The 25,120-nt window shown below is 59.2% G+C and overlaps 2 protein-coding genes across 3 annotated transcripts; both read left to right on the forward strand.

Annotated features, from left to right (window-relative positions):
- Window positions 1-1,830: 1,830 nt before the first annotated feature.
- Window positions 1,831-12,769, forward strand: LOC102073573 (glycine receptor subunit alpha-4). Of its 2 annotated transcripts, XM_005484544.4 has the most exons (10): window positions 1,831-2,156; window positions 4,589-4,722; window positions 5,326-5,393; window positions 6,061-6,284; window positions 6,414-6,496; window positions 6,687-6,827; window positions 6,909-7,123; window positions 7,350-7,499; window positions 8,386-8,481; window positions 11,150-12,769. In XM_005484544.4, exons 1-10 carry the CDS (start codon window positions 2,074-2,076, stop codon window positions 11,426-11,428), a joined length of 1,473 nt encoding a protein of 490 aa, XP_005484601.1. In that variant the 5' UTR covers window positions 1,831-2,073; the 3' UTR covers window positions 11,429-12,769. The 2 variants fall into 2 exon arrangements, with proteins under 2 accessions (XP_005484601.1, XP_005484602.1); XM_005484545.4 differs by lacking the exon at window positions 8,386-8,481 and having other exon boundaries at window positions 1,881-2,156.
- Window positions 12,770-18,380: 5,611 nt separating this feature from the next.
- On the forward strand, window positions 18,381-24,345 carry GLA (galactosidase alpha). Its single transcript, XM_074551841.1, has 7 exons — window positions 18,381-18,587; window positions 19,029-19,203; window positions 19,374-19,551; window positions 21,000-21,091; window positions 21,931-22,092; window positions 22,675-22,872; window positions 23,036-24,345. Exons 1-7 carry the CDS (start codon window positions 18,418-18,420, stop codon window positions 23,297-23,299), a joined length of 1,239 nt encoding a protein of 412 aa, XP_074407942.1. The 5' UTR covers window positions 18,381-18,417; the 3' UTR covers window positions 23,300-24,345.
- The last annotated feature ends 775 nt before the right edge of the window (window positions 24,346-25,120 follow it).

The following is a 25,120-nucleotide window of genomic DNA, read 5'->3' on the forward strand; positions in this document are numbered from 1 at the left end:
CTGTGCAGCTCCTGCTCCATCCCCGGGCCAGCCAGCAGCGAATCAGCACTGCCTGCGCCCTCCTGGTGGGATGCTCGCTGCCTTCATCTGCTGAGAGCTTGTTCTCAGCGCTGCTCTCAGCACTCCTCACCGTGCTGGCTGCCTGCAGAGCTGCAAGGAGGGCAGCAGGGCTGTGGCTGCAGCATCCCCACAGTGCTGCCCACCTGGGAACCTCCTTGGCCTCTCCCAGAGCCACGTTAGCCCAGCCCTGCTGACCACAGCATGTGCACCCATGCCCTGGAGCTGCTCACCTTGAGCTCCCACGCTCGTGGCCACCTGGCACGCTGGCCCCACAGCAGCTCTGACCATCCTCAGGCCCCTCAGGGACACCGTGCCTGTGCCTCAGTTTCCCCAGAGAGCGAGCACTGGCTGCCCTCCTGCCAGTGTCAGGTCAGTTTAGCTGGACAGCGTCAGGAGAGGAGCTGTCACACCGTGTGTGTTTGCTCTGCTCCCTGGGGCTCCCCGCTGTCCCTGCCCCTCCTGGCACCGTGGCACCGCAAACATTAATGGCAACGGTAATCAGAGGAGACTTCTCCAGCTCCTGCTGCTGGGGGAGCTGATCAGAGGGGATGGGGACCCTGCACAGCACCTCGGGCCAAGTGTCCTCTGGCCACCAGCCCCCTGTGCCCTGTGGTGGGACAGCACGCTGGGCTGGCTTCACACAGCCCTCAGCCACACTGCCCTCCCAGCAAAGCCTTGGGAGCTCTCCAGGCCCTGTGCAGCCCCTTGCTTGCCCTGGGAGAGCAGGCACAGGGGGCACCGTGCCCTCCTTCCCCGCTGAGCTCCTCCTCTGTGGGCCCCTGCAGCAATGGCTTTGTACAGCAGCTCCCAGCCATTACCAGACTGCAATTAATACAAACAAATGAGATCAGCCAGCCACAGCAGAGTGAACAGAAACCTGACTGACATATCTGCCAGGAATCATTTATTCTGCGCTTTTATCTTTTTTAAATACTATTTACTTCCTTGCAAATTAATCACGGATTGCCTTGGAGCAGAGGTGACTCTGCGGCTCGGCCGGGTGGCCTCAGGGGACCGGGCAAAGGCAGCCGAGCACCGAGTCCCGGCCCGGGCTGTGGTTATCAGGCAGCTCCGCTCCCTCTGCCTTGGCTGCCCTGTCCCCGGCAGCCGCTGCAGCTCCTGAATCACACAGACATGAGTGTCGGTGTTGTGCTCTCCGAGGAGCTCACCAGGACAGTCCTGTCCATTTGCTGAGCCCTGGGAAAGGCTCCCAGCAGGAGGGACCTGAGCTGCGACCCCAAGGCCGGGCACAAGGGTTTGGGAGCCCGGTTTTCCCCAGGTGCTCCCCCCATCCGACGGGCAGCTCCTCTGGGACATCCCTCATCCCCCACACATCCCTCATCCCCGCACATCCCTCATCCCCGCACATCCCTGGCACATTCCTCATTCCCGCACATCCCTCAGCTCCGCACATCCCTCAACCCCGCACATCCCTCATTCCCGCACATCCCTGAGCCCCGCATATCCTTCATCCCCGCACATCCCTCATCCCCGCACATCCCTCATTCCCGCACATCCCTCAGCCCCGCACGTCCTCTGATCCCGGTACGGTTCTCTCCCTCCGAGGGTCCCTCGCACATCCATCGGCTCTGCCCCATCCCTCGCCCCCTCCAGCCCCGAGCCCGGTGCGCCCGGAGACCCCCCTAGCCCCCGCCGGGGCCGCTCCCTCCCCGCACCGGGATCCCCCCCGAGGGCCGCGGGCTCCGGGCCGGGGGCAGAGGCCCCGAGGGGCCGGGGAGGAGGCGGGCACCGGGCCGGAGCCCCCCACCCACCGCCGCTCCCGCCTCCTCCCCGCCGCGGCGGGCGAAGCTCCGCCCGGCTCCCGGGGCCCGCAGCCGGCCGGCGCCCACCCCGCGGCGGGCGCCCGGACTATGAGGAGCGGGAGCGGGCGGGGGGCGGCGGCAGCGGCCCCGGTGCGGCCCCGGTGCGGCGGGAGCGGGAGCGGGGACGCCGCCGCCGCCGGCCGGGTCATGCCCGTGCGCCCGGGGCGGCGGGGCTGCGGGCTGCGGCGGGATGGGCGCGCTCCGGGCCGGTGCCCTCGCCTTCCTCCTCCTCCTCCTCCTCGGCTGCCTCCTGCCCCGGCGCGGCCCGCTCAGGTGAGCGCACGGCGCGGGTGCTCGGTGCTGCGCGGGGTTGCGGGACCCCGGCACCCCGACCCCGTCCATCCCCCGGGAGCCGCGATTCCCCCCGGCACACGGGCATCACCCCCTCTGGGAGACAGAGCTCCTGCGGGACCTGGGCATCCCTTCAGACCCGGACCATCCCCGGACCCTTATCCCGACCCCCGATCCGGAGCTGGCTCCGCGGCCTGATGCCCCGGACAGAACGCCCCCAGCTCCTGTCGGGACCTCCCGCAAACCTGGCTTGGCTCCCCATTCCCGGGACCCTGACCCAGCATCCCGGGACCCGGCAGCCTTCCCCCACAGTCCCCACCACACACAGCCAGACCCTGCCTGTCCCCAGCCGCCCCCGAGGGCTCCCCGGGCCAGCGGGAGGGTCACCCACGGGAGAAAGGGACAGCTGAGCCCGTGACAGCCCAGGCAGCTCCGTCCCTGCTGCTGCAAAGCCCCCGAGATATCCAGATCCTCTCCTGGCTTATGGTGTGTGGGGAAAGGAAAGCTCAGGGCAGATCCTGACCCAGACCCTGGCTCACTCGGGACAGTGGGTGGGTGCCCCAGGTCCCCTGGGTGCAGGAACAACTCTTGGCCCACTTGGATGGAAAATCTAAAGCCCCCAGGTCCCTCTTTCCATCTCTGGGTGTTATCTGGGTGTTATCTGTTATCTGGTCCACCTTGGGTGTTATCTGGGATGAGGTGGGATGCAGGGCAGAGGGGAAGGGAAGGGTTGGAGTCTGCAGGACTCCTGGGCTCAGACTGATCCCAGTCCCTCTCCCAGCACTCAGCCAGTGTGGCTGGAGGGGCACGGGGGGATTTGTAACGTTTATGGCAGGGAGGGGTAACCCAGAATTGCTTCACGTGCAGAAACTGCCTGTCTCAGGGCAGCGTTTTTAGGCAGACATCAGCGTTTCCAGCCCTGCCATCCACGGGCTCCACAGAGGTGCTGAGTGAGCTGCAGGGCCCCGCGGTGCCCGGCCCGGGTCGGGGCAGAGCCCCCAGGGCAGGCAGCGCTCCAGGCAGGGGCTGTGCCCCAGGGCTGCGCTCCCCTGCCGGGGATGCCGTGGGAAGCAGCTGCACTCTGGGCATTTTGGCATCCCCCACGCTGCTCTGAGCATCCCCGGGGCTGCAGAGCCGCCGTGCCTCTGTTATCTGAGCCTCCTCAAGGAGCTACCTGCCAAGGGAGCCCGGGAGCCTCCCTGCCACGTGCTGCAGGGGAGAGCCCTCACTGTCCTCTCCTGCGAGAGGACATGGCTCACAGCTCTGTGCCAGGCAGAAGCCTCACTTAACTCCTTGTTAGCCTGGCCCCTGGCAGCCCTCCTCCCAAAGGCACCATTGCTCGTGCAATTTTGTACCACACAAAATTGCTTGTGCAGCTCCTGGCAGGGAATTCCTCCCAGCCCTTTGCTCTTGATCAGGATGAATCTCAGGTACTCTCTGCTGCCCTTCTCCAATTAAAGGAAAACCTGCCCCACTGGAACATTTTGGTTGTGGCCATTTCTAGCTGATAAGGTGCACATACCCCCTCTAGGATGAATCTCACCCCTTTGAAAAGAGGTAGGAAGAAGGACCACAGGGTTCCCAGCATCATCCTCTTCTTGTAGTGCTGGGGCTGTAGCTCCAAGCAGGAGTGAGATCCACCTGGGCACAGACCTGGTGGAGTTATAGGCATCATGCAGCAGCACCAGCAGCATGCTCAAAGCTCCTTTTGTGTCCAGAGATGTCTGGCTAATTCCTCTCCATCACAGCCACATGCCTGGCAATGTGGTGAGTGAACATCTCTCGCATTGTTCCTTGAAATTATCATTATAGACTGACGGGAGGAGAGAAGCTGGCAGGCTAAGATGCATTCACAAAAATATCCCCTCCAGAGTCAGTTTAAATAAATCTCCATCGTCACTCAGAGCGCTGTGTGGGAGAGCTCATCCCCATGGCTGGTGTGGAGGTGGGCTCTGCTGCTCCTCTCCTGCCACATCTCCCTGGCCCCTGGCAACTGTCAGAACCCAGCTGGACACTCCTCACTCAGGCAGGGACACTGTGTCCCCCAGCCCCCCCATGACAGGCACTGGGTGATTGTTTGCTCAGCAACCCAAGCTGAGCTGTAGGTGGAACCTGAGAAGGAGCTGCCTGCTTTCCCTCCAGCACTGGCTGTGCCCTGTCCCCAGGAGCCAGGAGCACCAGCCCCATGCCAAGGGATGTGGTGGAGCAGGGACAGGCAAAATGCGGGCATGTGACACTCAGGCTGCTGCAGGTGAGGGGAAAAGCCACCAGGAGCCCAGCAGAGGGAAGGGATCCCCCACCATGCTGACCAGGCACTGGAGTGGATGCAGCACAGGCAACTGAGTGTCCCCAGGGGAGCCCAGAATGTGCCTGCGGACCCCTGGCAGCTGCTGACCTGCCCTCCTGCCCTACAGGCTGGTCTCAGGGCGGGAGGAGATTAAAGCTGGCTCCCGAGGCTCAGCCCAGCCCATGTCACCCTCTGATTTCCTGGACAAGCTCATGGGACGAACCTCAGGGTACGACGCCCGCATTCGACCCAACTTCAAAGGTAAGAGGGGGGATGTGAGGGCTCCAAACGTGGCAGGTCCTGGCAGCTTATGGCTGCCCAAACCCAGGGCCTTTGGGGAAGGATCCTGCTCCACGTCCCTGTCCCAACACCCTGCCCAGAGTCCCTGCTGTCCTGCCAGCCCTGTGTGCTCACTTTGCTGGCAGCATGGGTGTGCTGGGGTCATCCCAGCCCCGGGGGTGGCCCCACAGGAGGGGACGCCTGTGTGCCTTCAGCGTGTCCCCAGGGGTGGCTCCAGCAGAGGGGATGCCTGTGTGCCTTCAGGAGCGGTGTCCCAGGTGTCCCCAGGGGTGACCCTAGAAGGAGGGGACGCCTGTGTGCCTTCAGGAGCGGTGTCCCTGGTGTCCCCAGGGGTGGCCCTAGAAGGAGGGGACGCCTGTGTGCCTTCAGCGTGTCCCCAGAGGTGGCTCCAGCAGAGGGGATGCCTGTGTGCCTTCAGGAGCGGTGTCCCCGGTGTCCCCAGGGGTGGCCCCACAGGAGGGGACGCCTGTGTGCCTTCAGGCACGCAGCAGGAGCGGTGTCCCCGCGTGTGCCCGCACGTGTCTCAGCAGCCAGCAGCAAGAGGAGGCTCACGCTGTTTTCCAGGTCCGCCTGTCAACGTGACGTGCAACATCTTCATCAACAGCTTTGGCTCCGTCACTGAAACCACCATGGTGAGAGTTTGGGCAGCCTCTCCCAGAGCCTCAGGGCTGGCAGTGGCTGTGCTGGGGAGGGTGTGGGTCCCAGTGCCCATGGCTGTGCTTACAGGGCTCCTGTGACCCCTTCTGGCACCACACTGGGGACATGCAAAGCCATAGCACGTGGCTGTGGCTTTCCTGGGGTCAGCTAACACAAGCTTGGCTATGTGGGTCACATTCCCTGTGCCTGAGCTGGAAGAAAGAGCACCCCAAAGGGTCACAGTGGGGCAGATGGATGTAATCTCCTGCCATCCTGAACCTCCTTGGGTGCATGAGAAACACATCAGAGGAAGTCCCAGGGCAAAAATATTTCCTATTTGTGCTTCTGCAAAAGCCTTAATACTATCAACAGTCCCACAGAGCCATGTGCGGAATGCTGCAGGCAGCAGTTACTGGTCTTCCACCTCCTCCTCCTTCTCTCAGCTGCTATGGCCTTGGCTTTTTAATTTCCCCTGGCTGCCAGCAGCATGGGAAGGCTCCTGAGCTGCCCCTGCTCCCTGCTTTATTAGTGGCAGGAACACAGCAACAGCAGGGCTGAGCCTCAATGGAAACAGCCCCTTCCACCCCCTCCTCCATCCCTTCCTCCTCCTCCTCCTCCCTGGGCCCCGGGGGTGCTCTCACTGACTGCTGCCCCCTGTGCCAGGACTACCGGGTGAACGTGTTCCTGCGGCAGCAGTGGAACGATCCCCGCCTGGCCTACCGGGAATACCCCGACGACTCCCTCGACCTCGACCCCTCCATGCTCGACTCCATCTGGAAGCCAGACTTGTTCTTTGCCAACGAGAAAGGGGCCAATTTCCACGAGGTCACCACTGACAACAAGCTCCTGCGCATCTTCAAGAATGGCAACGTCCTCTACAGCATTAGGTAGAACCTTCCCCTCTGGTGCAGTGCCTGAGTGGGGAGGCAAAGCTTTCCCCTGGCCTTCCATGTGGTGACTTTTCCCCAATGACTGCCCCAGCTCCAACAACTGCCTCCTTTCCTCTGCCTCCTCAGGCTGACCCTGATCCTGTCCTGCCCCATGGACCTCAAGAACTTCCCCATGGACATCCAGACATGCACCATGCAGCTGGAGAGTTGTGAGTACCTCGGGGGGGTTCAAGCTGTGCTTAATTTCCCTCTTCCCATCCCATTCCCTCCCATTCCATGCCATCCCAAAAGCTGGCAGCTCACTTTTTCTGAGGGACATGAGCAGGAAAAAGCAGTTGCTCAGTGTGGGGTTGAACGGGGTGCATGTCCCCATCCCATGGCTCCCTACATCCCCTCCAGTTGGCTACACTATGAACGACCTCATCTTCGAGTGGCTGGAGGAGCAGGAGGCCGTGCAGGTGGCAGAGGGCTTGACACTCCCACAGTTCATCCTCAGGGATGAGAAGGACCTGGGCTATTGCACCAAGTACTACAACACAGGTGAGCACCCCAGGGACCTGCTGCCACCCCTCCCATGGCCCAGGGGTCCCTCTCGCCCACTGGTGCCATCTTTCTCTGCAGGCAAGTTCACCTGCATCGAGGTGAAGTTCCACCTGGAGAGGCAGATGGGTTACTACCTGATCCAGATGTACATCCCCAGCCTACTCATCGTCATCCTCTCCTGGGTCTCCTTCTGGATCAACATGGATGCGGCACCGGCCCGGGTGGGCTTGGGCATCACCACGGTGCTCACCATGACCACGCAGAGCGCCGGCTCCCGCGCCTCCCTGCCCAAGGTCAGTGCTGCTGCCTGCTGGGCAGCGCCCCAGGGCCAGGGACAGCCTTTCCCTGGCAATGCCTTGGCTTTGGAGCCTCATCAGCTGGGGGATAACACATGCTGACACAAACACTGGCTGCTCTGGCCTGTGTGCCCAGGCTGAGAGGGCTCCCAGCCTCGTGGCAGTGGGGGGAACGAGCAAGGTGGGGGGCAGTGGGTCCCTGAGCCCCCTGTCACCCCGGCAGGTGTCCTATGTGAAGGCCATTGACATCTGGATGGCCGTGTGCCTGCTCTTCGTCTTCGCCGCCTTGCTGGAGTACGCGGCCGTCAACTTCGTGTCGCGCCAGCACAAGGAGTTCATGCGCCTGCGCCGCCGCCAGCGACGGCAGAGGATGGTGAGTGTCCCCCTCTCTGACATCTGCTCCTCCTCAGCCCCTGAGGGGACAGCCCAGGGCTGCAGGGACAGTTTCTCAGCAGCCTCCAGGGCAGGGCTGTGTTCCATAGCCACAGATGGCTCCTTTGGCACACCAGGGACCCACAGGCACTGCAGCACAGGGCTCAGCATCCATGGCCCTGCTTAGGGTGCTGTCCTTCTCCTGCTGGGACATCCTTGGGCTCTGCTTCCTCTAAAAATTCAGAAAAATAAGCAGTGAGGATGGGGGAAACCAGCCTTTCCCCTTATGTGCAGCCCCAAACCCGGGCTCTTTGGCAGTGACAGGGACTCACTGCTGTGTCAGGGAGAAAAATGCAGAAAAATAAGCAGTGAGGATGGGGGAAACCAGGCTTTCCCCTTACATGCAGCCCCAAACCTGGGCTCCTTAGCGGTGACAGGGACTCATGCTGTGTCAGGGAGGGAGCTGGTGGCACCCAGGGACAGGTGTGGGCTGCAGATGGGAGCGCAGCAGGATCTGGAGAGGCAGGATCCCTCACTCATGGAAATAGTCCTCACCTCTGTCAGCCCACCAACACAGGCATCAGGCCTGCAAGAAGCTTGGGGTCGGCATGTGGCTGCCCCACTCTCATTTTAAGCAGCCTGTGAGGCACCATGGAAGACACGAGTACACACACACAAACCTTCACACACACAGCATCCCATGCCACCAAATCCCTTCAGCACGTGCTGAAGACAGATCTCAGTGCCAGGGCACACTGGTGGGGCTCATTCCCCCCAACACAGAGCCCCCATCTCCCCCCACCACCCCCACCCTGGCACCCAGAGCCGCTGCCCCGGGTCACCCGCTGTCCTGTTTCTGTTTGGTGCACACTGCTGGATGCCACAAGGGCCTGAGCAGCGGCACGGCCAGCCTGGAGTCCCTGCGGCAGCCGAGCAGCCGGCGCAGCAGCGAGCACACCTACGCGACGCTCTGCAGCTCCCGGGTAAAGCACGACCCTGCGGCAGCCCCCGTGCTTCCCCAGCCAGCCTCACCCTCCCCTCCCCACAGGAGCCCCCAGGAGCAGCCCTGGGGGCAGCAAGGGGCTCTGGAAGAAGCAGGATAGTGATTAGCACAGAGTATGTGCCCATAGGATGTGGCTGATGGGTGAGGGTTTGGGCAGCCTGTCCCAGTGTCTCAGGGCTGGCAGGGGCTGTGCTGGGAGCGTGGGGGTCCCCAGTGCCCATGGCTGTGCTTACAGGGCTCCTGTGACCCCTTCTGGCACCACACCGGTGGTGTGCCTCTTCCCACAGGCCAAGCCATAGCACATGGCTGCGGCTTTCCTGGGGTCAGCTAACACAAGCTTGGCTATGTGGGTCACATTCCCTGGGCTCAAAAGTGTTGAGAGAGGGATGGGAACGGAGCAGATTTCCCTGTGGAACCCCAACTCCATGCCTTGGGTTCGCCTTTGGTAAAGCAGCACCAGCACAGTCCCCTTTGCTGAGGGTGAGTGATGCTGAGGCTGACTGAGCCCAGCTCCCCAGCCATGCCCACAGCTCTGGCAGGGTGAAGGCTCTGCCTCCCTGCAGGCAGGTTCCAGGCACTCCCTGCTCTGTTGGTTCCTCACAGCCCTGTCGCCCACCAAGGGCCTTCTGAGGCAGGGAGGAGAGAAAGCAAGCTGCAGCCACATTGGTTTGGGGCTTTGCAGCACACTGGTTTGTTCTTTAGGTGGGACAAACGAAGCTTCCCCAGGGTCTTGCTGCTGTCCCCACCCCAAACTGAGAGAGGACAGCTGCCTGCAGTCCCTCCTGCACAGGCAGCTGCTCAGGGCTCATGAGCACTTTGAGGCACAGGGAGAAGTGTGGGGCAGGGCAAGCTCCCAGGGTGTTGGGGAGATGCAGGGGATCAACCACAGCTCCAGGGAGGAGATCAGACCTGGTCACCCTCACCTCCTCTGCACCATCATCAGCCCTTGGATGCCAGGAGAGGCATCTTTGCCTTTCACAGATGACTCCTGGAGAGCAGCACCCAGCCAGGGCAGGGAGGAGGAGGCTCTGTCCAACCCAAGGAACGTGTGCTGGCTTAGAACAGACCAAAGTGAGGCTGCAGAGCTCCCTGGGGTGCAGCTGGCACAGCCCTGGATGCAGCCAGGAGCACCCCGGGGTGCTGCTCAGTCAGAGATGGGAGCAGAGCCCTGCTACACACAGCTCCTGTGCCTGAGAAAGCACAGCCCGGGTCTCACAGCCTGAGGGCAAATACCTCCCGCAGACCACCCAAATCCAGGCTCAGGAACCCTGGGCTGGGGGAGCTGCTGGTCCCCAGAGCACACAGAGCACCCAGGTCCCCCCATCCAGAGGGGCTGCAGGCACTCAGCCTGAGGCAGGGAAATAAAACTGTACTGCAAATGAGAACTGACCTCAGCAATCTGAGCCACTGCTGCTCTTCCCACTGTAAAATCTTGCTTAGCCTGTGGATTGCTGAGTTAAATAAAGATGCCAGGGTACAAACTCTCTGCATGAGAGCCCCCGTGCCGGCCAAGTGCCTGCAGGGGCTGATCTCAGCAGGCAGCCCCTGTGTCCTGGAGGGCAGTGCTGGCCAGAGATGGTGTTTGGGATCCCAAACAGCACCCAGACACAAAGTGAGGCACTGACTGAAGCAGGCTTTGGAAGAAAGAACCCACCAAAGCCAGATACAGCACCAGCAAAGGCAGAGGGGAGCCACAGAGACCAAATGAGTCCAGGGGCTCAGCAAAAAGCCAGATGTGCAGCCTGTACTTGCACATGCCCATCCCTCATCACATCTCTGCACACATAACCCTCTCCAAGGCTAAAACAAGGCAAGTGGCTCGCAGTGCACAGCTGTCGATGGGGAGGAGGGCAGGCACTGCTGGCCAGCCCCTGAGGCACCCAATCGGTGCCCTGAACAATGGCAGTGGGCTGCAGCCAGGGACTCTCACGGCAATTCTGCAGCCTTGATCATGAGCACACAACTCCATGGGCACGTTGCCCCCTCTGCCAGCCAGGGGAGAGAGAAGCTGAGCAAGGGCAGAGAGACCAGCAGAGTCCAGCTCTCTCAGCCTCCCTCCTCTGCTGCCCCAGGCAATCTCTGCCAAGCAGCCATGGGGAGAAATGAGGGCCTGGGTTCTTGGAGGGACTGGGGTGCCCTGCAAGCCCTGGTGGTAGCCAGGTTCCTGCATCCCTGCCCTGCTCTGCCCCAGCAAGCTGCCTGTCCTCTCCTATTCACCATCACAGCCACATTTCCACTGCACAGCAAACACAGCACACTCTCAGCAGTGCCTGCACACCTCAGCTCCCTGCACCCAATGCACCCTGCACCCCTATGTGCCCCCTTCCAGCAGTTCAGCTCCCATCCCTCTGGCTGCCAGAGCTGGGAGGAAGCTGGGGGGATGTGAGGGTCGGGTTGCCTTTGGATACAACTAAACACGTGCTGGATGAGAAGGCAGGAGCTCAGTGCTCACCCCTGCCCTGTGCACAGACAGCACTGGGAGCTCCTGCCTCTGCCTGCATGGCTGAGCTGTGTGACAGAGCTGCCAGTCTGGCACAGCACCCAGCACCCAGCACCCAGCACCCAGCACCGGGGGTGTGCAGGACGTGCAGCCTCCCCCCGCAGCACCGGCACCACCGTGCCCTGCCTGACCGCCTTTCCTTCGGCAGGAGGAAGAGCTGAGCCGTGAGAGCCGCTTCTACCTGCGGGGCTACGGGCTGGGCCCCTGCCTGCAGCCCAAGGAGGGGGCTGGGGAGGGCCCCGGAGCGTTTAGCCCCCCGGCCGTGCTGCGGGAAGGGGAGAGCCTCCACAGGCGCTACCTGGACCGCGCCAAGCGCATCGACACCGTCTCCAGAGCCGTCTTCCCCTTCACCTTCCTGCTCTTCAACATCTTCTACTGGGTGGTTTACAAAGTGCTGCGCTCAGAGGACATCCACATGGTGCCCTGAGGCTGGAAAAGTAGGACTGACTGCCTCTCGGTGTCACCCCACAGTGTGCTCAGGTGCCACAGGCTCAGCCAGAACTGCATTTCCCTCTGTCCCGGAGCGGTGGCACAGCTGGGCTGGGCCTCAGAGCCTGGATGTGTGGCAGCCCCTGTGCCCCTGTGGATTTTGTGGCACAAAGTGGGGGGATCAACAATCACAGGTCCCCACGGTCAGCTGGAGAGAGGAACCCCTCCTGCTTCCTGCATGGTGTCACCCCAGGTACCCCAGGATGCTGTGCTGTCAGGGCAGGGAAACACCCCAGGAATGCTGTGCTGTCAGGGAACATGGAAACAACTACACCCCAAGAATGCTGTGCTGTCAGGGAACAGGGGAACAACCATACCCTAGGAATGCTGTGCTGTCAGGGAACAGGGGAACAACCACACCCCAGGAATGCTGTGCTGCTGGGGGAACCCTGAGTAGCCAGGGGCACAGGAGAGCCCTGGGTACTTTGGCAGAGCCAGTGGCCAGAAAACATCACCTTCCAGAAAAATATTCTCTCCCTTTTCCACACCTACCCTGTTAGGCTGCTGCTTCTCCAGCCTGCATCACTGAGCTGTGGGGCAGGGATCAGGCTGCAATTCTCTGCTCTGGCCTGGAGCTTGCTTGCAGGAAAGAGCAGGCAGCAGCCCTGCCTGCACCTGGACTGTGCAGGATGCTGGCTGTGCCCCCCTAGCCCCTGCCCAGCAATGCAGCCCCAGCCAGCTCCAGCACAGAGCAAAGCAGCAGGCTGGGGATGCTGCCCTCCCTGCAGAGCTCAGAACTGCCCGTGGTGCCCAGGGCTGCAGGAATGTGGCAGGGACAGTGGGCAGGAGGCTCTGTTTGCTCCAAGGACAGGCCAGCCCTGAGGCAGGCAGCAGGCAAGCTCAGTCCTGCTGAAGGGGCCCAGATGGCCACTGCAGTTGCAGATGGGAGTCACTTGGCCCTGGGGAGATGGCACTGCATTATCAGCAGAGTAGGGCCCACAACCTGTCTGCCAAGGGAGATTTTGGGATGAAAGCAGTGGGGAAAGCTTGGCCAATCCTTTTGGACGAGCAGAGTGAGTGGTGGCATCCCCAGACTGCTGCATTCCCACAGCACCACAGTGCCAGAAGAGAGATGGAGGTGAAAATTGCCCCATTCCTCAGCCCAGCATCCGGGTGCAGCATCCCCTGGCAGGTTCATCCCTAATGTTCCTCCACTGGAGAGGAGAGCAACTGGAACCCCAACAGGACAAGCTCAGCAAGGCTCCCAGCCCTCCAAACCTGGATACCCTCCATGCTTTGCAGGAAATAAAAGCAGCAGGTGATGCTTAAGTCCTCCAGAGAGGAGTGTGGTGATGCTCTCCTTTCCCTCTGCCCTCAGGAGGTTGCAGCCCAGCAGGTCCCATTGCCATGGGTGCAGGAGAGGGCCCAGAGTCTTCCAGGCTGGGCAGGATGGAAATAGAATTCACCCCTTTCCTTGAGGGCTGTGGTGGCCCCATGGCACAGTGAGTGCTCCAGTGATCCACCTGCCATGGTGGAATGGACCCTGCAAGGCAGGGGGACATGGCCAGGAGGCAGCACTGCCTTCTGACACCAGACCCAGGCAGAAACCCCTGCTGTGATCCCTGGCCTGGCTCCTCAGGCACCACTCATCCCCCTCTTCTTTGCAGGACTGACCAGCAGCACCATCCCCTGAGCCCCACAGAGTGCTCAGCCACATGCACCCATTCCACACATGGGGCAAGCAGAGAAGTGGCCCCAGGCCACCCCATGAGGGGACAGAGGGACCCACAAGAACAGGCTGAGCCAGCTCCATCCCATTGCCAGCCCTGTGCATGCCCCCCCTGCCATGGGGCTCCCCATGGGTTCCCACCATGTGTTCAGGCCAGACTTGCTTTGGGGAGCCCCATTTGGAGGCACCCTGGGCTCCCCAGCACCCGAGGCAGTGCCAATCAGGCAGGTACCAGTGTCTGAGCAGCACCCACAGGCACTGGGTGGCCATGCCAGCCTCCTGCAGTGGTGGGTTTTTAAACAGCATCGATCTTCCTACGCAAATAAAGCTTTCTGGGATTTTCATGCTGTGTGCTGGGGATTTGTCTCTGCCAAGAACACTGCAGCCAGCTCCCACTCACAGCGTGGGGAGGGGACAAGGGCACAATGCCCTGTGGGGACAGGAGCCCTGACCCACCATTATACTCATACAGATATCATTACTCTCCAGGGGTGATTTTTCTGACACAACTGATCACTGTCACATTTTACTCCCACATGGGAGATGCCAGGAGGGTTGGGCAGGAGCCCCCTGCAAGCCCTCAGCCCCAAACCTCCTCACTTTCTGTCCCCCCCCAGCTCTGTGGGTGCTCCCCACAGTCATCCCAGCCCTTTTCTCCCACCCAGGCTTGGCCAGGGGACAGGACCCGAGATGAGGCGGAGCTGGGGGGGTCCCAGCTCTGCGGTGGAGCTCAGACACCCGAGCATGTGCTGCATCCCCAAGCAAACCTCCCTGTGTGGCCCCTCAGCCCCTTCACTCGGCTTGCTGGGCAGGAGCCAAGCTTACAGAGCTGCCAGCTGTCCTGGGGGGCTTACGCCAGCCCTGCAGTGCCACCCGGGGCCGGGGCTTTTGTCCCCAGCTGGTGCAGGGGTGGGCAGAGCCCGCAGCTGAGGGCTGAGCGCCCGAGCAAACATCAATCTCCCTCTGTGCTCCCGGCCAAGTCTCACAGAGCAGCTCTGTTGGTACCTCGCAGCCCCATCGCCCTTCTGGGGCAGGGAGGAGAGAAAGCAAGCTGCACCACGCTGCTTTGGGGCTGGGGTTGTTCTTTAGGTGGGAAAAATGAAGCTTCCCCGGGGTCCTGCTGCTGTTCCCACCCCAAACTGAGAGAGGACACAGCCAAGGGGAGAGCTGGGAGGTATTCCACACCAGTACGGTGTCCCCAGTTCCTTCACTCCCTGCTCTGGAGTCAGGACATCGCATCTGAGCACTCAGACAAACACTGCAGTCAGCCCTGAGCCATTCAGCTCCAGGAATTACCAAAAAAAAAAGAAAAATGTAAAAACCCAACACATCCCTCCCAAGCCAAAGCCCCCAGGTCCCAGGCACTGCTCACAGCAAAGTGGGGAGCTCATTTCTGGCATCACACTTGGAAAGGCATAAGGGCAGCACTACCCCGTGGCTCTGCAGGTATCTGTGGTTCAGTGTCCCTGGGGGCAATTTCAGAGTCGGGAGCAGCACTCAGGCCCTGCCCTTGGTGCTCCCAGCTCCTCAGTTTGAACTGGGAGTCACACCCAGCTGTGAGTGGCACCCTCACAGCTGCAAGGCTGCCACTGCCCTCCAGCACAAAGCTCCAGTGGGTCCCTCACATCTTGGGATGGGGGTTCTGAGTCCCATGTCCTCTCACAGCATGGCCAGGGACCAGCCCAGGTGGCTCAGCCCCTCAGCAACGCTCACAGTCTTTGGACAGAATCAGTTTTTTATTTCCTGTTCAAGGCTGTGCATTGGTGGTGCATCCCAGCCACCACAGACAGCAGCTGTGGGCACAGCACCAACAGCCATGGCCAAGTTAATTACTGGTTTAAAAGGAAGTTAATGAAGTTAACACCAGGTTAATGGAACTCCCAGACAGCAAAATGAGCATCAGCAGCACTGGCAGCTTCCCAGCTCCTGCTTGCAGCAGGGCCAGGAGCACACACAGGTTGGGGACAGCTCAGCCCCGTGCCAGCCCCAAGGGACCATGTGGGGCCAAGGAAATGTGCCTTGGGCTGGGCACTACAGTGACATGCCAGCCTGGCCCCTGCCCCACCACCACAGAGGGCCTGACCCTGCTGGCACTGAGCTCTGCTGCTGTCCCTGGCAGCATCAGGGTGTCAAACCTCCCCTTCTCCCTGCTCTCCCTCACCAGGGCCTCTCCCCACATCCACAGCCTGGAGCTCCTGTGGGGCAGCTCCAAGTGCCAGAGGTTCAGCAAAGCATCCTGTGCACACAAAGCTGTGCCTGCAGGACAGCCTGTCCCAGCTGATCCCAGCCCGAAGGCCAGGGCAGTGCCACAGGAACAGGTGACAGCTCTTCTGGGGCTCTGAGCAACCACTGCACATGCCTTGAGCACAGAATTCTTTTAAAGAAAACAGCAAGTTCCAAAAGTCAGCCAGGCAATCCTAAACAGGCCAGGGCTGCCCCTTTACAAGGGGGGAAATGGACACAAGTGGGAAAATGGACACAAAGGAAAGCACCAGGAGCTGGACTGGCACTGTGCCCTGCTGGGATTGGCCATGCCACAGGCACAGGGCCCCAACAGGAGCTCCATGGCACAGGAGCCTGCTGGCACAGGTGCAGGGTGCTGGGCAGTGTGGCTGTGCCAGCACCCCAGTCCTCAGCACAGCTGTCCCCCAACAGAGCATCCCGTGCCACTCCAGCTGTGGCATCACACCACAGCCTGTCACCTCCAGCTGCTCTGAGGGGCTGCACCATGGCCCTGCCAAACTGTCACAGACATGTTTTATGGAAAATCCTTTCCTGGGGATTTTTTCTCCTGAGAAGCTGGGAGGCCTCAGGAACAAAATGTAAACAATGGTTATCTGCTGCTGTGGAATGCAACAGGTGCATCTGGGATTGGTCTCATGTGGTTGTTTCTAATTAATGGCCAATCACAGTCCAGCTATCCAGACTGTCTTAGTCAGTCACAAGACTTTGTTATCATTCCTTTTCTATTCTTAGCTAGCCTTCTGATGAAATCCTTTCTTCTATTCTTTTAGTACAGTTTTAATATAATATATATCATAAAATAATAAATCAGCCTTCTGAAACATGGAGTCAAGATTCTCATCTCTTCCCACACCCTGAGACCCCTGTGAACAGCATCACACCAAACCCCACAGCATGGCTTGGGGACCAGCCTGCCCCACTCTGGGGACACCAGCCAGCACATGCAGCCCACACAGCACCCCAGAGCTCCCCATCCCAAGGGGTGTGGGGTGCCAGGTTCTCCTGGGGACAGGCAGGACACCTGGGAAGCAGCAGTGAGGGAGTGCTGGGGCACAGAGAGCAGCAGGGATCAGCCCTGCAGCATCCAAGCTCTGGCAGTAGGGGATAAGTGCCCAGCCCTGGAGAATCATTCAGCACAAGAGAAAACAAAGCCAGGAGGTTTTTCAGCCTCCAGAGTGTCTTGTTTTGCCCCACTTTGAGAGATCTCTGCGCTTCAGCTCCCCGAGGGACAGGGGGAGGACTCCAGTACTGAAACAAGGAGTGATTATCAACCCGCGGGCTCTGAGGAGCTTTTGTTCCCTGGCTGTGGCAGAGCAGGGATGGGAGGACACCTAGCGAGCTGCCTCGGTGGCACCCTGAGCCCTGTTGTGCTCCCATCCTGCCCCTCCTCCTGCCCTGGTGGGACCCTCAATAGCTCCAGGGGGCTCCAGGGCTGGTCCAGGGGGAGACCTGGCTCCTCACATCCCATTTCCCACTGTGCCGTGGCAGCAGGAGCCTCCAGTCTCCCTGACAGGCCACGTACTACCAGTGCTGCTCATGGCTGTGTCACTCCTGCAAAACCAGGGATTAAATGCAGGGCTCAGCTCAGAGATGCTGGCTGGCACACAGGTGCCCTTTGCAGCTCTCCAGGTCCTGCTGACACCAGCACTGCCCCTTTCCAGAGATTCTCATCTCAGTCACATGTAACTGGTGCAAATGGGGTGATGCCCATGATTTATTCTTGTGGCTGAACTCATTGAAGAGAGACCAAAATCTCTGAGTGCAAAGATCTGGATGGACCCAAGCATCCCAAGCAGAGACAGGCTGGATCCAACAGCACAGAGTCCACACACACAGCAGAGAGGCAGCAAACAGCCTGGCCATAATCCACACTCTGGATCAGGCTGGATCTCATCAAAGAGCACAGGGAGAGGCGCTCAGGAGGAGGAGCTTCTCACAGTTTTTAAAGTAGACCTGAAAGCCCAGGGCCAAAACCAAGTCCTGAGCCCATGAGGTACAACCTCTCTTCCCCAGCATTCTGTGCTGACAGAACACACACAGACCCACAACCTGCACTCACAGCAGCCCCCAGCCCCTCAGGCAGCCCCCGCACTGCTGAGCACACAGAATCACTGAGGTTGGAAAAGATCTCTGAGATTGAGTCTAACCTATGCAAACCAGAGCATGGCACTGATTGTCGTGTCCAGTCCTTAAACACCTCCAGGACCCTGACTCCACTTTGCTGGGAAGCCTGTTCACCCTTTCTGTGAAGAAATTACTCCAGATGTGCACCCTGAACCTCCCCTGGCACAGCCTGAGATCCCGTCCCTGGGATCCATCCCTGTGACCCTGTCTCTCTGACCCTGTCCCTGAGATCCTGTCCCTGAGATCCATCCCTCTGACCCTGTCCCTGAGATCCGTCCCTGTCCCCCGGGAGCAGAGCCTGACCCCACCCGGCTCCCCCTCCTGCCCGGTGTTGTGCAGAGCCATAAGGACTCCCCTGAGCCTCCTTTCCTCCAGGCTGAGCCCCCACACCTCCCTCAGCCTCTCCTCACGGGATCTGTGCTCCAGACCCTTCCCCAGCTTTATTCCTTCAGCAGCTCCACGTCCCTCCTGAGCTGAGGGGCCAGAGCTGGGCACGGGTGTGGCCTCAGCAGCGCCCAGCACAGGGGGACAAACACTGCCCTGGCCCTGGTCCACTCTATTGCGGTACCGGCCGGGTGCCAGCGGTCTCTCGGCCAGCTGGGCCCCTGCACAGGGCCGGTGCTGCCCCGGGCGCGGCTCCCCCGGCACCTCTGGGCAGCAGCTCCGGCACGGCCCGACCGCGCCGCCATGGCCCCTTACACCGGTCACGTGACACCGCCGCACCTGACCCGCGACAGGGGCGGGCCGGTGCGCGCCTCGCCGCTCGGAATTGGCGGAGGAACGGGCGGTGCCGCACTGTGATTGGTTCTACGGTCAGCCCCGCCCGCCGACTCCCTGAGGATTGGGCATGCGGGCTGTCAATCAGCAGCAGTCGGCAGCTCGGCGGGGCGATGGCGGCCGCACGGTGGATGCTGCGCTGGGTCGCGGCGGCGGTGGCCGCGGTGGCGGCAGCGCTGGCGCTGGACAACGGCCTGGCGCGGACACCGCCCATGGGCTGGCTGCACTGGGAGCGCTTCCTCTGCGCCACCGATTGTGCCGCCGAGCCGCGCCGCTGCGTCAGGTACCGCCGCAGGGGCACGGGGAGCACGGGGCAGCGCAGTCACGGACAGCCGGCCCGGTGCCCCGGCAGCCGCTGTGCCTTCCCAGGTACCAGATAGCCGGCCCGGTGCCCCGGCAGCCGCTCGGCCTTGCCGGGTACCGGACAGCCGGCCCGGTGCAGCCGCTGTGCCTTCCCAGTCACGGACAGCCGGCCCCGTGCTCCGGCGGCCGCTGTGCCCTCCCCGGTAGCGGAGAGCCGGCCCGGTGCTCCGGTAGCCTCTGTGCCCTCTCCGGTAACGAGCAGCCGGCCCGGTGCTCCGGTCCCCGCTCTGCCTTCCCGGGTAGCAGAGAGCCGGCCCGGTGCCCGGCAGCCGCTGTGCCCTCCCCGCGCTGCCCCCGCCGGCTGTGCCGGTGGTTCACAGCAGACGTTCTCCGCTTCCTTTGCCGGTGGTGCCGTGGCCAGCGAGCAGCTGTTCGTGGAGATGGCTGACAGGATGGTTGCCGAGGGCTGGAGGGACGCCGGGTACGAGTTCATCTGCATCGACGACTGCTGGATGGCCCCGACGCGGGACAAGCAGGGCAGGCTGCAGGCGGACCCCAAGCGCTTCCCCGGGGGAATCCGCAAGCTGGCCGACTACGTGAGTGCCACCGGGGCACGGTGTCACCTGGCCGGGGAGCTGGGGAGGGCTGGCTGGGTGTCACTGCTGAGGTAACGCCCTGCCTGCCACTGTGGGGTTTTGCTTCCCTCGCTGCCCCAAACCCTCCTGCTTTGTGGCTGCCCCATGCCAGGGTCTGTTTCTGTCTGCAGGTTCACTCCAAGGGTCTGAAGCTGGGAATCTACAGCGATGTTGGGACCAAGACATGTGCTGGCTTCCCTGGCAGCTACAACCACTATGACCTGGATGCCCAGACATTTGCTTCCTGGGGTGTGGACCTGCTCAAGTTTGATGGCTGCAACTCTGAGTCACTGGATCTGCTGGCAGAAGGTGGGCACGGGCTCAAGGCAGCTATTCCCATGGCTGGGAATATTCTGCAGGCAGCAGCAATTCTAGGCCCAGCATCAGGCTCCAGGGATTTCCCCTGAGCATACTCATTTAAGGGACTTGCTTACAGAAGCAAATCTGAGGCTCTGTTCTCAAGGCCAAGGTGTTGATTGTTGCTGTGTTAAGTGTTTTTACCTGCTCGGTCTCCTGTGCCCTTCCAGCACAGCTCAGAAAAGGAGCTGTGATCCCAGAGCCTGGATCAGGCTGAGCACAGACCTATCAGCTGTGGGCTCTGGGAGGGCTGTGCTCCCTCAGCTCTTAACTCAGCAAAGGCTTTGCCCTTCTGCAGAACCTGTACTGGAGAGCCCAGAGCATCTCACACACTTAACCCTCAATCCCTGTGGTGGGGCCTTGTCAATGTGAATCAGCCTGAAGCTAGAAAAGTTTGTGTCAGCCATTAAAGGAGCAGTTAGGAGGGCTTTTAACAGATAAAAACGAAGGGAATTATAGCATAAAAATCCTACTGGGGTTTTCCTCTTAAAGCACACCACTTCAGAAGTGATTTGCACAAAGGCTGGAAGCTCAGCAGCTCCCGGTGCTGAGGCAACTTGGCCACAGCCTCTTCTGAAGCACAGGCAAATCCCAGTGCCACAGGAGTGGATTTATGGGAAGAACACTTTAACTTAGAAAGCTTTTTCCTCTTGACTGTGCTCTCTGGCTGCTGGCACAGTCTGCACCACCACATCTGACAGTAGGAGCCCTGCACAAAGTCCTGTCTCTGCCTGGCAGGGAGAACCTGCCCAAGTGACAGTGCCATCCAAGCCAGATGGTGGGGCATATGCCAACTGCCACAGACAGGAGCACAGCTCAGCACCCTGAGTGACAGCTGAGCTGAGAGCTCCTGCTGGATCATATGTGTAACCCAGATACAATCCAGTTGTACTGAAGCAGTTCCAGAGGAGAGAGCAGACTTTTCATTCCCTCTCTGCCAATTGGAAGGGACTGAACAGGGCTGTTTGGGGACAAGGACAGGAAAAACTCGAGCTCTTGCATTCCTGCCCAGTCCATATGGCGCAAGGGCCTCGTGAGAACCTACTCCTACATCACCCAGCAAAGCTGCACTGCCTGATAGATACTGACTTGTGTTTCCTGGCTATCTAGAGGGAAAATGCCATAGAGGAATGCTTTTAACCTCTCCCCCTGGCTGTATGTACAAAGGGATCAGCAGTCTTGGAGCAACAGCCTGCCCAAGCAAAGCCCCTGTCCCTGGGAGGCAGGTGACCAGCTGCAGACTTTAAATTCTCCTGTTCCCCCTCTGGTGTCTCAACCACAAAAATGTGTTCAATCTTAATTTTGCAAGAGTTGAACTGAAACCTGAACCTGTGACATTGGCTTAGTTCTGCTGTGTGACCAGGGAGGTTGTGTAAGCTGTGTCTGTGCTCTTCCTCTAGGGTACAGGCGCATGTCTGTGGCCCTGAACAGGACTGGAAGGAGCATTGTGTACTCCTGTGAGTGGCCTTTCTACCTGAGGCCTGTGCAGCAGGTAAGGAGTGCCTGCAAGGTTTATCCTGGGGCTCAAGTGGGAAGAAGAGAAAAACATTTAACATTGCAAAACAGCACCCTGAGAAACTGGCTGTTCTCTGTTCTGACTGAGAACAAGGCTGTAAAATGGAGGAAAAAAACCTTTTCTTCCAGAGCCCTGAAGCATTCCTAAATCATTGCTCTGCTGAAATAGATTCAGTGGGATTCTGCAGCATGAAGGCACAGCCCAGATGGAGCATGCCAAAAAAACCACAGCATCCATCTGCTTCCTCTCTCCAAGGAGCCAAGCAGCAAACCATTGGCAGTGCAGACACACAGCCTAGCAGATAGCTCAGGGTAATTCCTCCTGGACAGAGTGCTGCAGGCTCAGCCTTACAAACAGCTCTGGGGACCACCAGAGAGGCTTTGTGACATCCCCCACATTGTTCAGTGACAAATTTCTGCCAGCCAGGGTCTGTGATTGACACACTGCCCTCCACCCACAGCTGGAATTAAATGCATTACTCATGAAAGGGTGTAAACCCAAGAAATAGCAATAATTACTGGGATGTTACAGTTTGATCCCACGGGCCTTGTCACACCTTCAGTAAAATTGGGAAGGAATTTTGTAACAGAGCTGGTGGTCACAACTGTTCTCCCAAGGGGAGCAATAGTGTTGTCTAGAACATGTCAGAGTGGAGTTACTGGGCACAAAGCATTCAAGGGAATCAACATGCACATCATTCAGATAGCTGGTGATGGAAGGTTTTCCCCCAAGCTACCTCTGGTCCAGTCTAGCAGTGTTGACACTCCTGCTGTACAGCCAGGTGCTCTGTCTAATCACACTCATTGTTCTGGCAGCCCAATTACACAGAGATCAAACAGTACTGCAACCACTGGAGGAACTTCTATGATGTCTATGACTCCTGGAGCAGCATCAAGAGTATCTTAGACTGGACAGCACTTCACCAGGACACCATTGTGAAGATAGCTGGGCCAGGGGGCTGGAATGATCCTGACATGGCAAGTACAGCAGCACCCACCCCACTTGAAGCATCAGCAAAAAAACTTTCCCTCAGCTGCAGGCTGAGAATGGGGAGGGAGAGAACTGGGGGAGAAACACTGAGGGGAAGGGCTCTGATGGGACCCTAGGATCAGGATCTTGGTGAGAAGGTCCAGGGTGGAAAGGGAAAGAGAACTGCAGCTCTGGGTGGTACCAAGGAAGCACCATCTTTGTGTCATGCAGCCTCCACAAGCAGCACCAGCTCAGGACACAGGTGTGACATTGAGGGACAGTCTCCAAAGTGCTGATGTCCCACCAGAGTGAAAACCCCTAGGTGCCAGCACTGCAAGAATCTGAATCCAAAAGCATTCTCAAACACTGCCTAGCCACCTAAAGAGCTCTCTTCACTTCCACCAGGGACTCATCCTAAACTGCCACGCAGTTGTGCCTTGCTTTTCCCAACCGGCTGGTCCTGCTCCTGGCCCTCAGCCTATCTAGCCAGGCTCCAAAGAGAGGTCCCACCCTGTGATTTCCTGGTGCTGGTGGCCCAGATTGTCCCCAGCAGTTAGTGTTACCAGGCCCTTTTTGTTTGCTTGTCATAGCTGGTGATTGGAAACTTTGGGCTGAGCTGGGACCAGTCGGTGACTCAGATGGCCATGTGGGCCATCATGGCCGCCCCTCTGTTCATGTCCAACGACCTGCGGCACATCAGCCCCGAGGCCAAGTGGCTGCTCCAGAACAAAGAGGTGATTGCCATCAACCAGGACCCCCTGGGCAAGCAGGGATACCAGCTTTTCAAGGTACAGTACAGAAGGGGGGTTCAGAGGAGGGCAGGGAGGGATGGAGTGGTGGTCAGGGTTTGGGAAAGGAGCCCATGTGTTCCTGAAGCCTGCTGGGACAGGCATGAAGATCACCACTTCAGCCTCCCACAGCCCTGGGTTTGTTTTGTTTTCTCCTTGGCAGGACAAGAACTTTCAGCTGTGGGAGCGGCCCCTGTCTGACCGAGCCTACGCTGTGGCAGTGCTGAACCAGCAGGAGATTGGGGGGCCCCAGAAATTCACCTTCTCCCTCACCTTCCTTGGCAATGGGCTGGCCTGCAACCCAGCCTGCTCCATCAAACAGGTGCTGCCAGCCAGCAGGGACTGTGGTGTGTACAGCTGGATGTCCTCCCTGAGCCTGGAGGTGAACCCCACAGGCACCGTGCTGCTCAAAGTCCTGCCACTATAGGCAGCACAAAGACAATCTTTTCCTAAGCCTTAGGCTCTGTTTGAACTTGAGGCAGGAAATTGTTCTCCGTCTTCCAAGCAGGTGCCTTTCTTCTCAGGCATTCATTATCTGAACCTTCAGCTGAATGTGACAAATTGCCATCACTCCATCATCAAGAGGTGACAGAGAAAGGGTGAAAGCAGAGCAGGGCCCCTTTCCCTGGCATCTCACCCAGCTCCTCCTCCAAGGGGCTGGAAGGGGTCCAGCAGGGCCCCTTTCCCTGGCATCTCACCTAACTCCTCCTCCAAGGGCTGGAAGGGCTCCAGCAGGGCCCCTTTCCCTGGCATCTCACCTAACTCCTCCTCCAAGGGGCTGGAAGGGGTCCAGCAGGGCCCCTTTCCCTGGCATCTCACCTAACTCCTCCTCCAAGGGCGGCAGCTCCTGTTTACACCCACTGCCACTACGGAGCAAGGAAAGGCAAGGGATGCACAGACAGCACCTTACAGCTGTCCTGGAGCATTTTAGGGACAATAGGGAAACATACCTTGGCCACCTTGCTCTCTTTTCCAGACCAGGACACACAGTCCAAGAAAAGCTGCTCCCATCCCCACTAAAGAAACCAAACACTTGACTCAGAGCATGGACATGCACTTCCATCTTCTGACAACTCAGGGACTGACATGAACCGTTGCAATTCTCAGCAACTTCCTTGATAGCTGCTATCACGCCTTAGGACTCAAGTTTTTGAGAGTTTTCCCTCATTCCAGGAATCTCTCACCAGTGGCTGTCACTTCCTTTTAGATGACAACTCCCTCTCTACCCTTCATATGACCAATGGAGTCCCTTTTCTCCATGAATCCTGCCCCCCAGAAATCCCTGAGTGCTCGCTTCCCACTGCTGGCAGCAGCCTTTAGGTAGAATAACATGGGCTCTCCAAGACAGGAGATGGATAATCACTTAAGCAAACATCATGTGCAAATATATTATTTTCTGATTACTATACAATCAGGATTTCTTGATTTGTTCTTCTGTGATTAAGCACTTTGATTAAAATCCCTTTAAAAGTCTATGCTTTTTCTTACTTGCAGTGTACAAGAGTACAGCATGGTATCTGAAATTAAATAATGGTTTAGAAAACAGGCCAGTTTGTTCCAGTCATGCAAGTTTTTGTGACATTTGTAACTAGAAACGGCACTCAGTGAAACTGATGTAATACAGCTGTACAGTCCACCCCACAGGCCAGAGCCACCACTGCCTACACAAGTCTGAAAATGCCATCACATCAGCCAATATTTAATAGGCAAAACCACAGATTCCCTTACAGCTCAGTAACTGAGTGCTCTCAATCATGAAGAAGATGTGAAGAGGCATCTCCCCATCCTCCAGCTCCATTTCCACTACAAGAAGTTGCCCATAAGGGTGAACTCTGCATTGCATTCCCAGCACCTGCTAACAGCAGACTTCCTACTCACAGAAATGTTCCTCTCTAAGGGGAGGCTGTCCCCACAATCTACCACACTCTGCTTGTTGCCTATTTGAAACTTCACTGCTGTGCTTGGCCTTCTTCCTCCAAGGAAGATGCAAAGAGGAGCCAGCAGCAGCTGGCACAGGGGAAGGCAGCTGAGGGCTGTTTCACCATGTGCCAGGGGCAACCACAGGCACAGAGCTGTCCCCCACCTCTCTGAGCTGCCACAGCTACTGGCACCTGCCTCATTACCTAATTAGGGACCTGCCTAATGCTCCAGGTGTCAAACCCACTGGCTGCTCCAAGGCCTTTGCTGCTCAGGGCAGTACAGCTGTCTGTAAAAAGGGGCCTACAGCCAAGTGTAGGGGCTGTTCAGG

This window comes from Zonotrichia albicollis, chromosome 14, assembly GCF_047830755.1.
Source record: "Zonotrichia albicollis isolate bZonAlb1 chromosome 14, bZonAlb1.hap1, whole genome shotgun sequence".
Taxonomy (NCBI): Eukaryota; Metazoa; Chordata; class Aves; order Passeriformes; family Passerellidae; genus Zonotrichia; species Zonotrichia albicollis.

Bases quoted from the DNA above. Each gene is read 5' to 3' on its own strand.
- LOC102073573 (XM_005484544.4), top strand. From the start codon at position 2,074: ATGGGCGCGCTCCGGGCCGGTGCCCTCGCCTTCCTCCTCCTCCTCCTC. The intron at 4,723-5,325 runs GTAAGAGGGGGG...GCTGTTTTCCAG, and splicing joins CATTCGACCCAACTTCAAAG to GTCCGCCTGTCAACGTGACG. The intron at 6,497-6,686 runs GTGAGTACCTCG...CATCCCCTCCAG, and splicing joins CACCATGCAGCTGGAGAGTT to TTGGCTACACTATGAACGAC.
- GLA (XM_074551841.1), top strand. From the start codon at position 18,418: ATGGCGGCCGCACGGTGGATGCTGCGCTGGGTCGCGGCGGCGGTGGCC. The intron at 18,588-19,028 runs GTACCGCCGCAG...TGCCGTGGCCAG, and splicing joins GAGCCGCGCCGCTGCGTCAG to CGAGCAGCTGTTCGTGGAGA. The intron at 22,873-23,035 runs GTACAGTACAGA...TCTCCTTGGCAG, and splicing joins AGGGATACCAGCTTTTCAAG to GACAAGAACTTTCAGCTGTG.